We start from the raw sequence: 13,939 nt of genomic DNA, 5'->3' as shown, positions 1-13,939 counted from the left end.
AACTGCTTTAATCTTTTTTGCCACCAAGGCTGAGTCACCTACTGACACAAATAGAAAAATAATCATAAATATTTTGTCAATATTTTTATTGACTAATATTCTAGATGCAGATGTTGAAATCTTACTCCCATATTCAGCAAGTTACCCATGCTAACAGCCTAACCTGATGAGTAATGTCATTATAGTAATTTGTTTAACCCTTTTCATGGTTCAAGGCTTTTTCATGACTGAAATGTCTTGCTGATGCCTGTAGCTAGGTTGCATGAATCTGAATGTTCAGGACACTGAGAAGAGATGACTACGTTTTGAAGTATATGAGGCCTGTTGTGTATCTGAATAGCCAGGCTGTGCAGATTTTCAAGCCCTTGTTCCCCCTGCCTCCTATATTCCTGCTTTTCTTACACAAATAACTGCTGTGTTCTCATGTCCCCTAACCACTCCTAACTCCTAGCACTGTGTGGTCAGGATTTAAACCCTCTGAACTTGTAGAAGGTACTGTCACTGGTAGACAGAATCTTGACACCTGTGGAAAATGAGAGTTTTTCCATTTGATCTAGGGGGCACAAGTAAGGTTTCATACATGGTAGGATTGTCACATCTGGTTTCATTGATATATCCCATCATCACTTAAAATTTTGATACTTTCCTCTCACTTCATATGGCTTTGAACATGGTGAGAAAAACAGAGCATGCTGCTGAGAGTCTTTTTAATAACTTATTCATTGGATTTAGGAAGATGTACTCAATATTAAAGAAATACTCAGAAAAAAAATGGAATGTGTTGCTGATTGCTTCTAAATGTAACTTTTAGAAAAGCTAAAAAGCAAAAACATGCAGTCTGGCAGATTTTACCTGAGATTTACTTGCCTGTTTGAAAGCAAAATATTTCTTAGTGTTGGATGCCTTTTTTCCTGCATCCAGTTGAAACAGTATTTACAGAGATAGTTAACAGCATGGTTCCTGGCTTCAATTTTGAAAGCTTTGTTATTTCCTAGTCACATATGTTAAGTAAGAATGTGTATTCTTAGTGGTGATTGCTTTCTAATAGACTTAAGAACACCTGTACCAGTTACATACAAGATATATTTTTACTTTACTGTCACAGACAAACACATAATTGGGTTAATTGTACATTCTCAGTATTGCTTTAATGTGGCAGATGGCCCAGTGTATGTGTTATAAATACTTTGCATGACACCCTCTCTATTTTACTAATCTTCTCTGTGACTTTCCCATTGGTAATGACTAATGACAGTTTCCTAGCCAGCAACTTTTAATAGATTACTTTTTTTTTCTTAATCTCTGCCCGTCCTCAATGGCACTGTTTTGTTCAATAATTTAATCAGTTCAGCAACAGTATAATATTAGATAATTGAACCATTACTTTATGAATTTTTGAAATGCAAAATGCCCATGAAGTAATCACTGATGAATATTTCAATATTGATAGAGATCACTCTTGTCATTCTCTTTTCTGAAGTAGAAAGGGGTTTGCTATGTATGCTTGAATGATTTTTTTTCCCTTTTATTTCTATTTTTGTCCCTTGGTTCTAAGAACCATATGCAGTAAATAGGAAAGAATCCAATAACCAAAAAAATTAACACAAAAGATTAACATTTTTGCCTATCCATCAGGATCATGTTAACCATTCACCGCCTGCATATCAAAGGAGTCAGTTTATAAAGAAAAAATTCCTTTCATCCCAGCCTTCTCTTACCAGTGAAGATTTATCTGCAAAAGGGATTCCCTAAGGCAAAAGCACTTCCAGGTGCTTCCCACCTGTGTTAGCAGTCAAATAGATGTAGATGCTGCAAAGTCAGTGGCAGAATAACAGCACAGAGTCCCTTATAGGCTGGTGTGATATTTTCGGGAAACTCTGGGACTAAGGAATTTCTGACTAGCACCACTCATTTCTCTGTGAGCGGGATCAGATTCTGCTGGCTATTGCCTACTATCTGTATGTTGCTAGCAGCTGCTTTGTTTGGCTAAGTGCAGTGCCCCTCATACTCCCTCTCTTTTATCCACGATGCTTTATGAAACAAAGCAGTAGTGGAGTGGAGCTAGCAGGTGGCTGTAGGACAATTCCGTGATTTCACAGCAGTTTGTGAGATTTCACAATTTAATTTCACAGTTTAATTGCATTCCTTCTCCGAACAAAAAATTACTTGAAACGAATGCCGTAGGAGACCTAACCACTGTCTGTATTTTGAAGATTTCATTGCAGAGGCGAGGAGGAAGGGGGAGCTGGCTGAAGCGTGTTGTCACTCAGACATTAGTATGAATTTGGATCTTAAGTTTAAAATTAATAACTTCATAGATTTTATTCAAAAGAAGTTTCTGTACACATAAACCCCTCATAAGTTTTCCCAGGGAGAACATGTGTGCCCAGGGAGAGCAGGGAGTTGGTCTGATCTGATACAAAACCAATTCATATTCAATTGCAAAAGAAAGAAATGTGGAAATGCACCTGGAAAACTTCTGTTTGAAAGCGGAGAGCTGAGACCTTCTAGAGAAAAAGGAAAATGGAATAGATAAAAGATTATTGTTTGCTAATACTGAAAACTTTCAGGGAGGCTTAATGCCAAACATTTTCATTTTTCCTCTGACAGGCACAAGCATATTTACTGTTTACGAAGCTGCTTCTCAGGAAGGCTGGGTGTTCCTTATGTACCGAGCAATCGACAGTTTTCCCCGATGGCGTTCATATTTCTATTTCATCACTTTAATTTTCTTTCTGGCCTGGCTTGTTAAGGTACTGAAAAACGTGTTCTTTTATACCTGTCTGAAATGTAGATCATATTAGAATTAATTTCTTCTCTTTGCTGCTTGCTGAGCTTTCTATCGGCCATTCTTTCTTGTTCTTTTTTTCAGAATGTTTTCATTGCAGTCATCATTGAAACGTTTGCAGAAATTAGAGTGCAGTTCCAGCAGATGTGGGGGTCCAGGAGCAGTACTACTTCAACTGCTACCACCCAGGTGAAGCATCTGAGATGCTGAGATTAATTTGGTTTACTTTGTGAATGAATAATAAGTAAAAAAAGTCTGCTAATTATTATTTTATCTGATTTATTTGAACTTGTATGTTATAACATCTGTTTTAAAGTTGATGTATGAATTTCCATATAAAAATAAATTCTTGATTGTGTTATCCAACTAGGCTTTCTTTAAAAAGAATAATGGAGAAGTCTGTAATATGGTTCTTTATATGGCTGGATATGTTATTGCTATATTTTTATTTTCTTTTAATGCCTTTTTATCATGTCTTTGGTGGATTTGGGTTTAGGGTTGCTTTTGAAAATCACTATCTGTGCTAAGAAAGAAGAGCTGAAATTGAAAGCTGTAGCTGGAGGAAAAGAGGTCAGAAGGTAGCTAAAGTGTCTGGGGAAGCTGGTCCTGGAACTGAGTGGGGCATATTGAGACCAAGGAGGAATGAGGTGCTGAAGCAATCGAAAAGTCATGCTAATAGTTGAGGTAGCCACAGAAAGCGAGATCCTGAGTATGAGATAATGGCAGGAAGAAGTCATGATAGGAAGGGTACATGTGGGCTGGGTAGTGTGAAAGACCCACTGTAAAAACTGAAGGCTAAAGAGTTGAAATTTAAATTCTCCCACTTGTTGCACCAATCGTATTAAGTGTCCTGAATACACAAAAGGCCAGGCTTTTCCTGCTAGTGCAGTTTGCTATATGTATGAGGGACCAGTACCAACTGCCTGAAAAAGCCCTTAGGAAGGCAGATATGAGAAACATATCCAAGAGGAATTTTTTCCTAACCTCTGTAGCTAGAGATTATTTAGATTATTTTCTTAAGCTAGAGGATTTAAGTGTTTCAAAATTATTTATTACCATTTTGTAATCCATATGTAAATATAGACCTTTTTGTGGTGTTATCATTTTAAAATCAAAAAGAAAAAAAAAAAGACTTTTCCACATGATAAATGCTTAGCCTGAACTTAAAAACTTAAATGTTTCTTTCATCTCTGATGGGACAAATTACTGAGCCATATAGGCTTACCCGACTTACTCTGAACTAAAAGCTGGAATCAATGTAAGGTTATCCAAGAAGTAGCCAACATTAAGTAATTTCAAGTACGAAAGAAATTATAAAAATAGTATCATCATGCCAAAGAATATGAATATGTTGGATCTGAATTGCATCATGCAAAATAAAATAGCATGTTAGCTACAGACAAGTGAATGGTTACTTTGTTCCTCCAGTCACTGGCATAATAGGACGTAAGGGGAGTCCAGCTTACCCAACTAAAAAAATTATTTATCTTTTCCTGTACTAAGACGGGCAGAAAATTTTTTGCAGGGTTTCTTGTGCAGAGCACCAGATGAAAATTTAAAAATTCGCTTAATTTATGCATGAAGTAACCTTGAGGAAAAGCAACAATATCTTTCTTCATTTACCCACTTCATAAATCATTAAACTGGTCCCAAAACTTAGTCCTATAGAAAAGACAATGAGTGTCCAAGAGTCAAAGTCAAGGAAGAGGTCTCCAGAGAAGGATAAAAGGTGGTTCTTGTAAAGCACTTTAGCACTGCACGTTAAAGCACAGCAGAGAGGTTTAACTCAGGGCTTATATGAGTTGGTGACTCTTTCTGTGCAGAAATGCTACATAAGGACTCAGCAGAATTAAAAACATATCTGTGTAATACTGTCCTCAGTCTAATGACCACTTCTCTCAGGATGACTTTCAAGCTTCAACCACACTGCTGTGGTTGTGTTCTTGAAGTACTTGTTTGGGAGCTGCGTGCCAAGGAAAAGGTGGGAGTGAGGTGTGAACTTTGCCACGCTTCACCATGTAGTATATGCAGACTCTCAAATGTCAATTCCTAATGCTAGAGCCATTCATTTTCTTTCAAGGACGTTTTCAAGGACAGTGTTAATCACTTCCAAACATGACTTCCCACTGTTCCTTATGTCCAGCAGTCTGCCACTTTTATATCCTAATTTCGGAGGGGGGTGGGGGGGAAAAAAGCCAGAATGCCTACACAAATGCTTCCAGAGGTAAAGTGGGAATGTCACAATCATCAAGAGGGCCTTTTCCACTTACATCATTAGAGCTGGGATATCATTCAGCTCTTTGCAGGAATTATAAACTCTGGGTAACAGTGCAGAAGGACTGTACAGCTCCTTTTGATATGCATCAGTGCAACAAATATAAAGTCTGGTCCTTGCCATAAAATAATTTTGCCAGTAAAAAAGACAAGGTTGTCTATTGCTTCCAAATGCACCATGAAACTTGGTTTTTTGGTTACAATCTATTTGTGTTTCCTCAGAATAAACTTACCGTAGTAAGGAATTTACTCTGAACAGGTAGCACCTTCTAATAATACTGATCAGAGATTAATTGAATAATTTTCTGTGTTATGACTAATAGAGACACATTGTGTTTGATGTTATCTGAGTAAAATTCAGGATCTATTAATGTTGGAAAAAGAGAAAGTTGCTTTTTTTTTCTGTAGCTGTAAAAACCATTTCTCACTTGTTTAAACTAGCTGTAGATTTTACTTGTATTTATTGGCACATAAAACATTTCTGACAACAGTTTTCCCTTTCAAGATGTTTCATGAAGATGCTGCTGGAGGTTGGCAGCTTGTGGCTGTTGATGTGAATAAACCCCAGGGCAGAGCTCCTGCTTGTCTACAGGTATGACATTGCTTTTTAATAAATCAGTGTGTGTAACCAGCACCGCTCAAATGTTGGCATAAAGAGACTGTGGTGAGAAATAGCTATAATAGTTTTAGTCATAAATTTCTTTAAATCTGTTGCTTTCTGCAGTGTAGGCTGGTTCTTGAAAATCACAGATCAACCAAAAAATATATACCCCACCATAAGGAAGAAGATTAGAAAAATATATTCCCTATAAAGGCTTTGTTTTATGTGCTCACAAGAGAAAGATTTTAGACTTTTTAAATATAAAATGACATCGATAATCATTCCTTATCTCTCAGATTTACACACAGGCTGATTCTATTCCTCAGTTATACACAACAGAAATGCTTGTTTATTAACTGCAAAATGCAATAATAACGTGTGCCAAGGTGCATGATTGATCATAATAAACATAGAATTACCTCATTTCTCTTGTTCCATCTTCAAAATAGGCTTACAGAAGAAGGGGGAAGAAGCATGTAGGTAGTAAGCCATACAGTGTTTGAAACTTCCAGATTTAATATTCTCACCTGGATATAGGTGAGTTTGTAAAACTCCATCCTCATTGTTTAAATAAATCCAAACTAAGATAAGTAATATAAATCCCTTTTCATTACAGCACATTGTACAGCAGCTCAAATTTTTATTTGCAAATTAAATAACCTCACTTCTGGATGAAACAAGCTTGCTTCAGAGTAGAAAGCCAAATCTACTATAGCAGTCTGATAGCATGATGTTTGCTGGCAGTTTTGGTTACGTTTGTTTCAATGTATAAACTAAAACACACATACTTGTTGGCAGCATGTACATTGCTGAAGAGTAAGTTGGCAAGCACCTTTCATCCCCTCCACAAGCTGTTCCTTTTCAAATATCTCTGCTTTGTCAAACCACTGCCATATATTTAATTATAGGAAATGTCTTATGTGATAATTTCTCTTCCCAAATTTAATTCCTGATTTTGACAGCAACAGGAATCTCATTTATGGTGTTCTCAAGTAACATTCTTGGATATGTGGATAAAATGTAGGTGAACGCACAATGAGAAATCCTCCAGATTAAAATTAAGATAACATCTGATTTACCTAGTCTGCCCTTATCTGTAATATTACATTCTTGTCCCTTTTAGGAATCGGGTGAACACATAGTAAATTGTATTCCAGACAAAATAAGCCTCATGCATCAGCTGGTGCTGCAACATTTTATAATTACAATTCAACTAACAGTTTTCTTCTCATTCTTTGTCCCTTTGTGCAACATCTGCAGGGCTTCCAGCAATCTATGACCTTGCTGTATGTCAATCCAAGGAAAGTAATCCAGAGGAAAGTAATGTGTTAAAGTATTTTATTAGGATATTGCCCAAAATAGGCTTTATTTTTATTAAATACAGGCTAAAATACAGCCCAAATACAGCAAAATGTCAAAGTCTGGATAAACAGACACCTTTATTCATCTCCTGAGGCGTTATTGTTTCAGACCTATCAATCCAAAGTAAAAAGAAAATAGACTTCCTAAAAAATTAATGTATTTAAAGCCTTTGCAATACATTAAAAGCATTCTTTATATGTTAAGTCCCCAGTGAGATATGTGGTAGTCATTTTCTAAAGGTTTGGGTGGGATTTGTTCCTTCAGAAGAATATGGTGCATAAATCTGAATCTGTAAAGAGTTAATTGGATGGACAATATGTATCCTGCCTTTTCGATGTGTCCAATTAATATGCATTCTTCTGACCTTTATTAGCTAAGTATATTGTCATGCAATATCCTGTGAGGAATGGAATTCTTAAAAGGTAGTGAAGAATCTCTAGTGCCCTGTATAGTTTTAATTAAATTTTGCAGTAAGTTTGGTGTTATTAATTCCTCTCTGGGCTCTGTAAATATTCCTGCTCCAAATATGAAAGGCAACATATTAAAAGTTCTGTTTCAAGCAGTTACATGGGTCTGGGGCTTTGCTTTGGTGAACCTTCACTTATTCAGCGTATTGAGTTATTTAGAAATTACTTCCTGAACAGACTATACTGTGCATCAGGAGAGGAAATATCCAAGCAGCAAAGGGAATGAAGAGGGGCTCTGGAGATTTGGGTTTGTTATATTGACCAAGCACAAATTTCCTGTAGACCTTGAGAAAATGACTTTATAGGTGTATCTTTGCTTTAGTTGTCATTCCTTATGGTGTAAAAGGTGTATAACTCCCAGATTTGGCTACTGTGGTGTTTACCTGAAAGGCACTCCAGTAAGATGGGCTTATGCTGTCTAGGTTGGCAAGTAGATGATGTCCAGCTCTGTAAAGTGAGGAGTGATGGAGGAAAGAATAATGTGATTTCTGTGTGGCATATAATATAAAGACCTTTCATACAGGTTTTGGAAGACACTTCACATAGACTAGCTGGATCTGCTGAATTGCAATACTAATAGTTTGGTCTTCATACTTCATCCTTACTCCCATGGATGAGGTCAGGGGTTTCAGCCTAACCAGCCTTGCTGGCCTAGGTAGAACATTGCAATGTCACATAGAGCAATTCAGGTCTCGTATTATTCCTGAGCAAACAATAATTCAGGCAGGGATGCTGTGTAGGCTCCTTGCAGAGCCTTTGTAACTGACTTTGTCTCACACAGACATGTTGTTGTTGCACCAACTGCTCAATTAGGTAAAATGAGTAAGTGGGCTAACCATGTCTTTACGCTTCTGTCACAGCTTATGTGCAAAAAGGGGATTACAAAGATGTTTCAGAATCCCATCTAGTGAGTGATGTGCCTTGGTATGTTTAAACTGCTGGGTAGGTGAGCACCACTATGCTTGCCAGGGTACCCACTCTTGTCTCCTCCCAAGAGCCCATCTGCCTTTCCACTGGGTTCATGGCAGATGAGCAGAACAGAACCAGCATGCGCATACAGATCTGGGAGCTGCAAGGGCATCTTGTGGACAGCAGTACAGTAGTTAAAAGAAATAAGAATAAGACTAAATCATGGGAGATGGGCAAGCGAGGTGGCATGAATCTGGTTTTTGCGAAGAATTTTAACTCAGATACCTAACTAAGTTTTCTTTAGGTTTTTAGAAGTGGCTGGAAGTGAAAAATTAGTGATTTTGACTTGCAAACCTATCCTAATACAGAGTAAAGAGACTTTTATTTTGGTTTAATGGTTTTATATTTATTTCCTTTTTCTTTTGAGTGTTCTCAAAGGTGCTTTGTGGTCTTTTGTTACTTACTCTTACTGTTCCCCACAACTGGCATTGATTTTAAATATTGATTTTCTTTTGTCACTGAAAAATAATCTTTGTGTTTTCCATTTCAACATGAACCATTGGGCATGAATGCATGCTGAGGCTCCCACACTGCTACATTATTTCACTGTTGTTGATATTACTTTAACACATTTTTGTGTGTTAGGACTTCCTGCCTACCATGAGTTACTCCTACGAGCACAGTAGGAAGCTCTCAGTTCACAAATAAAGAAAAACTGAGCACCAGGCTCCAGAAAAAAATTACTTTAAAAAACTCTGAGCATGTATTTACCACTTTAATCCCACATTAAAGGCACACTGTGTTTCTTATTATTCCTTTCCTCTTCATTTTAGAGATTGTTGATGCTTTTACCACTCTTTCCTTCTCTGTGTATTCTTGTCCACAAAGACTTGTAAAATGTGCATACTGAAGCTGAACTGGAAAGTTTTAATTTGTATGTTTTCTGTGAACCTGTGGTTGGTATTGTTAACACCAAGTAATGACATCTTCAGTCTTCTTGGCTCTTAGTTTTGTAGTGAACAGAGGAAGTCTGGAACTGTGGTTCCTGTGGGGAGCAATAAGCCAGACAGCAATTCCCTGTTCATGCTAATATTTTGGGGTCATATGTCCAGCAGAAGTGAAACACATACCTGGAGATATTTAGGAAAAGCTTGGGAACACTGTGTCAGCATGAATGGAAGTGGTTATCTACTCACAAACTGTATGTATACTCATCCTCTGATAGCAAAATCTTCAACAGATTGAAAAAAACGTGTTCACTTTTAATCATATGTGCTCTACCTAGGAAAGAAATAAAAGGTCACAAAACTATGATCTGAGCAAGCAAGTGACATTATTATGATTAACCTCCTCTTGAACATATGATTAATGTCAGAAGTCTAATCATATCTTTTTGCCTCAAAAAAGTTAGTCCTTCATGCTACATATCATTATCAGAATGCATTACAGAATTCTGTGCAATTACAGAATTTTAGAAAACCTTGAATGAGAGACAAAAAGATCAAAAGTAATATCGAAAGGCAGAAAATATATGGAGGGTGGAGGAAACATGGCCAGAGAAACAGGAATTGAGTGTATCAGCAGTTTCATGATGGAGATATTGAATAAGAGGGAAAGAAATTAGATAAAACTGTACTTAGGAAATTTTACTGCAGGAGTAACAGAGGAGAACACAAGTGGATTTTCTCTTCTTCTCTTTCATGGAAAGTAATTATTGGTGAACCAGAAAAGTGTGATAGTCCTTATACACTGATTTCCCTTTACTATAACTTTGGAATCAAGCAAAAGGTATGCATGCTCAATCCTATTCTCTTCTTACCTACAGTGGCTTTCTTTAATTTAGATACATATATAATACATTTATTCCAATTATCTGAAATCCCCTCTTACAGTAAAAGAAAAATCTTCTATTTCAGTTGGCTAAAATTGCATTTTTATTTGAATTATTTTATTATTTGAGTGTATTATATGTGTTTATTCAGAAGCAAATTGATCCCAAATCCTAAAATTCTGAGGCTGTCACTGGGAAAAAAATCTAGTTCTTTTTTTCTGTGCATAGTTCTCATTTAAAAGGTCTAGAAATTGCATCTGTTAATAGAAGCTTGGACAATCCAGTGATGCACTTGGCACTGAAACAGGGCTGAAAACCAACCGTATTAGTTTTACCGTGGAGACTCATGAGCAGAATATGCAAAGTGTAAATGTAAAAGCAAGCTGTTAATTTTGTTGAGATAAAAATGGTAAAGAAATAAGGTGGAATGGAGGAGACTTCAGGGAAACTAAACATGTTGGCAACAGAAGAACGTGCACAAATCAAGTCCAACACCATCTACCCTCCCTGTCCTTGGTTATATATGGGAAGGTAGTAAATACTGAGTATTATGAAAAGAAAAAAAGAAAGATACTTCCAGTATTTTCCACTTTAGTATTGGGTATGGGAAGAAATGGTGAATTGTGGTGAATGGAGTAAAGGGATAGAAACTCTAGCATCAAACTAACCCTCAGGACTCTGGTTGAGGATTCACAAAATGAGCTGTCATCAAACGTGTGCCCAGTTTCAGCTTTATGCCATTTCAGATGAGGAAGGTAAAGCTATTACCAGCATCTGCTGTCTACTCACCTGCTTCTTTCAGGGCTTTAACCGCAATAACAATGGCAAGTGAAGAGGCAGTGAGTTTAGTCCTGGCACACCTCAATTCACTGTCTCATTTGGTAATGTAAACTGGTGTTCACTTCAGTTCAAGTAATTAAAAGAAGACATGAATTCAGACAGTTGAAATGATTAAAGTCTGTTTAACTAGAGGAAGGAGGGGATAGGGAAACTATAATGTAAATGAACTGCTACTGCAGTGTTGAGAACCGCTATCTTTTCTTGATATGAAATAAAAGAAAATCTCATAAAACTGGAGTACCAAACATATTTTGCCCATATATATATTTTTGCATGCTTAATTTTTTTTAGTTTTTTACTAAAAGAGACGTGAAAAATAGTGAGCCCCATGATGTAGATACCACAGAATGCAGAAAACTAGCAGGCAAACAATACATTTGCCATGTCTCCAAAATCAGCCAGGACTAGAGATAGGCATATATAGATCATCCTCCTCTGGGCTTCTGGATATCCATTTATGCCCTTATGCTCTATCTTGTAACTCCACCATTCATTCATTTAGGGACTTGCTGAAGTGGATGTTAAATTTAGGCCATTATATTTAGTATCCATTGATGGATTCATCACCTATCAATTTGTCTAGTCTTTTATTCGAACCCATTTATCGTATTGGCCTCCAGAGCATCATGTAGAAATAAGTTAAGTAAAGTAACTATGTAGCATTTTAATTGATTACAACTGAGGAATTAATTTGCTGATTTTCCTGAGATTACTCAGGAAATGTAGTGCAAAGTTTATTGGTTGTAATTTTGAGATGGATGTTCCTGTCAACAAAACAAAAAATTTGAAACAACAAAACCTGACAATGACAGGATCACAAGCTGTTATAACATGTAATCAGTAACAAGAGGAGCACCGACATAGGTACCTGAGGACGATAAACACCAAGTATGCAGGATGGTTTGTTTATGTTTGTGATAGTGTATACAAATAGAATCTTCACTTATTAGGAAAATTCAGAAAGGGAAATAGAATTTGAATATCGTGAAAGCCTGTGCGTTTGGTGACAAGGCTGTCATTTGTAAAACAGCTTTCAAATCTCCCATAGGTAACATTCTGACATTAATTAATGTTAATTAACTTAATGATTAGTAGATTCCTATTGTAATTTTGTCCTGTATCTATTTCTCTGCTTTTGTATACATGCATCAAAATGAAAAGTAATTTCAAAAGGTGCAGAACTGCATGCATATTTACGGTGTGCATAAAACATGCATATACAGTGTGTATAAAATCTCCCTCGCTCGCTCCTTCCCTTTTCTAACCCACTCCCTTTTTCACCCAGCTCCCTTTTCTACCTCCCTCTCTTGCTTTTCTACCCCCTTCCTTCTCCACTCCCTTCTTTCCCTCCTTACTTTCCCCTTCCCTCCCTCCTTCTTTCTTTCCTGCCTGCCTTCTTTTCCTTTAAAAACATTATACTGAAGCACATATGTTGCCAAGTTAGAGACACAGTTCTTTCATTTTCATAGTTTCTTCTCCATAGTTTCCCATTTACTTGCTGAACTGCCTGTTCCTGTTCACTACAATTGAAGTAAATTACTAGCTACAGTTTGTAGCATTCAAACCACAGAAACTAAACAAAAAAGAAAGAAAATGTTATTGATTTCATTGTTTTGCATTTGAACAAATAGATTTCATGAACGTGACTTCTTCAGTTTGAACATGAGTTTGAACATGTGTTTGAACATGTAATTTTCCTGCAGACTTAAACTATCAGAATCCCGTTGCAAAGACAAAATGGATAAGTGTTAAACTATGATTAAGCCTATAAAAGGGTAGTGGTTTTCCTTGTCAGTATTCTTTTTTAGTGGAGGTCCTGCTGCAGCAGAAAACAGGGTCACATTGGGCCCTTGGCATCTCCTTGGGAGATTTAGGAACAATTATTTGGAGTTTGTCTGAGGCAAGAGGTTTTCAAAAATCTCTGTATGTCAGTTATGGAAGCCTTGGCTGACACTTATAATCAGTCAAGATCTCTGAACTTTCCCTTATTTCTGGACAAGCTGAAAGTTGGACCTTTTGCGTAATGCCTAGTTTTCAAACAAGGTCCCAGAAAAACGTCGTGCCTCACAAGTAATAAATTTTGCATAAGGAGTTTTTATAAGTCTTGATCCTCTTTCACACAGGCCTGTACAGTTCACCAAAAAATGGCATTAGGTAGTGACGTTCAGTTCTTCAAACTTCATGGTCAAATTAATTAGCTAAAAATCTCCTGTGATAAAAATATGCAAGTTGTTATAATATTTTAAAAAGGCTGCTTCAACTATGTGGACTGTATGTTGGGTTTGTTTGGGTTTTTTTTATCCTCACTCCTTTTTGCTGTGATCTGAATAGACAACATAGATCATTTTTTTATCTTTCTTTTCAGCAATGGACTTCAGTACAGCTTGTACTCAAAATTTGCACTTAGAAATTTTGGGACACATCTTTGTCAGTGGATCATAGAAACTGTTCGGTAATGCCACTAAAATTAAAATTCAGCTGAGTTTCTTTTAAAAAAAATATTTCTGGGGTTAAACATGTCCAGTGTTTCAACTCCCATCAAGCTGAAAACAGGTATTTAAATTGTCATGTAGCTTTTTTGTGTTTAGCACAATTACAGCAATCAAAGTGTTGGAAGCAGCAGCAGCATGACTCCCTTTAGAGCTATAACTTGGATGACAAATCCGAGCAAAGTGGAAGACTGCAGAGTCTTAGAATAAAACTAGCAGGGATTTTTTTTTATTCATGTCAGTTGTTTTTCCCCAGTATTTTCTGTATTTCCAGTGTTCCTCAAAGAAAGATCTCTTTTCACTACAATTGCAAAGAACATCACGTACTACAGCTCTGTAGGTTATTAGATTGTTCTGTAAGGATGTTCTTTATAGATT

At 36.7% G+C, this 13,939-nt stretch overlaps 1 protein-coding gene across 1 annotated transcript in view; it reads left to right on the top strand.

Annotated features, from left to right (window-relative positions):
* The window catches only part of NALCN (sodium leak channel, non-selective), a 235,677-nt gene that overhangs the window by 88,224 nt on the left and 133,514 nt on the right, over nt 1-13,939 (top strand). Inside the window, exons 8-10 of the mRNA XM_069879312.1 lie at nt 2,611-2,753; nt 2,873-2,977; nt 5,568-5,654. Of these exons, the coding sequence (XP_069735413.1) occupies nt 2,611-2,753; nt 2,873-2,977; nt 5,568-5,654 (335 nt within the window). The remainder of the gene's footprint in view (nt 1-2,610; nt 2,754-2,872; nt 2,978-5,567; nt 5,655-13,939) is intronic.

The sequence above is a fragment of the Phaenicophaeus curvirostris genome, chromosome 1 (genome assembly GCF_032191515.1).
Source record: "Phaenicophaeus curvirostris isolate KB17595 chromosome 1, BPBGC_Pcur_1.0, whole genome shotgun sequence".
Classification (NCBI taxonomy): Eukaryota; Metazoa; Chordata; class Aves; order Cuculiformes; family Cuculidae; genus Phaenicophaeus; species Phaenicophaeus curvirostris.
This window is presented reverse-complemented; position numbering and strand designations above follow the sequence as displayed.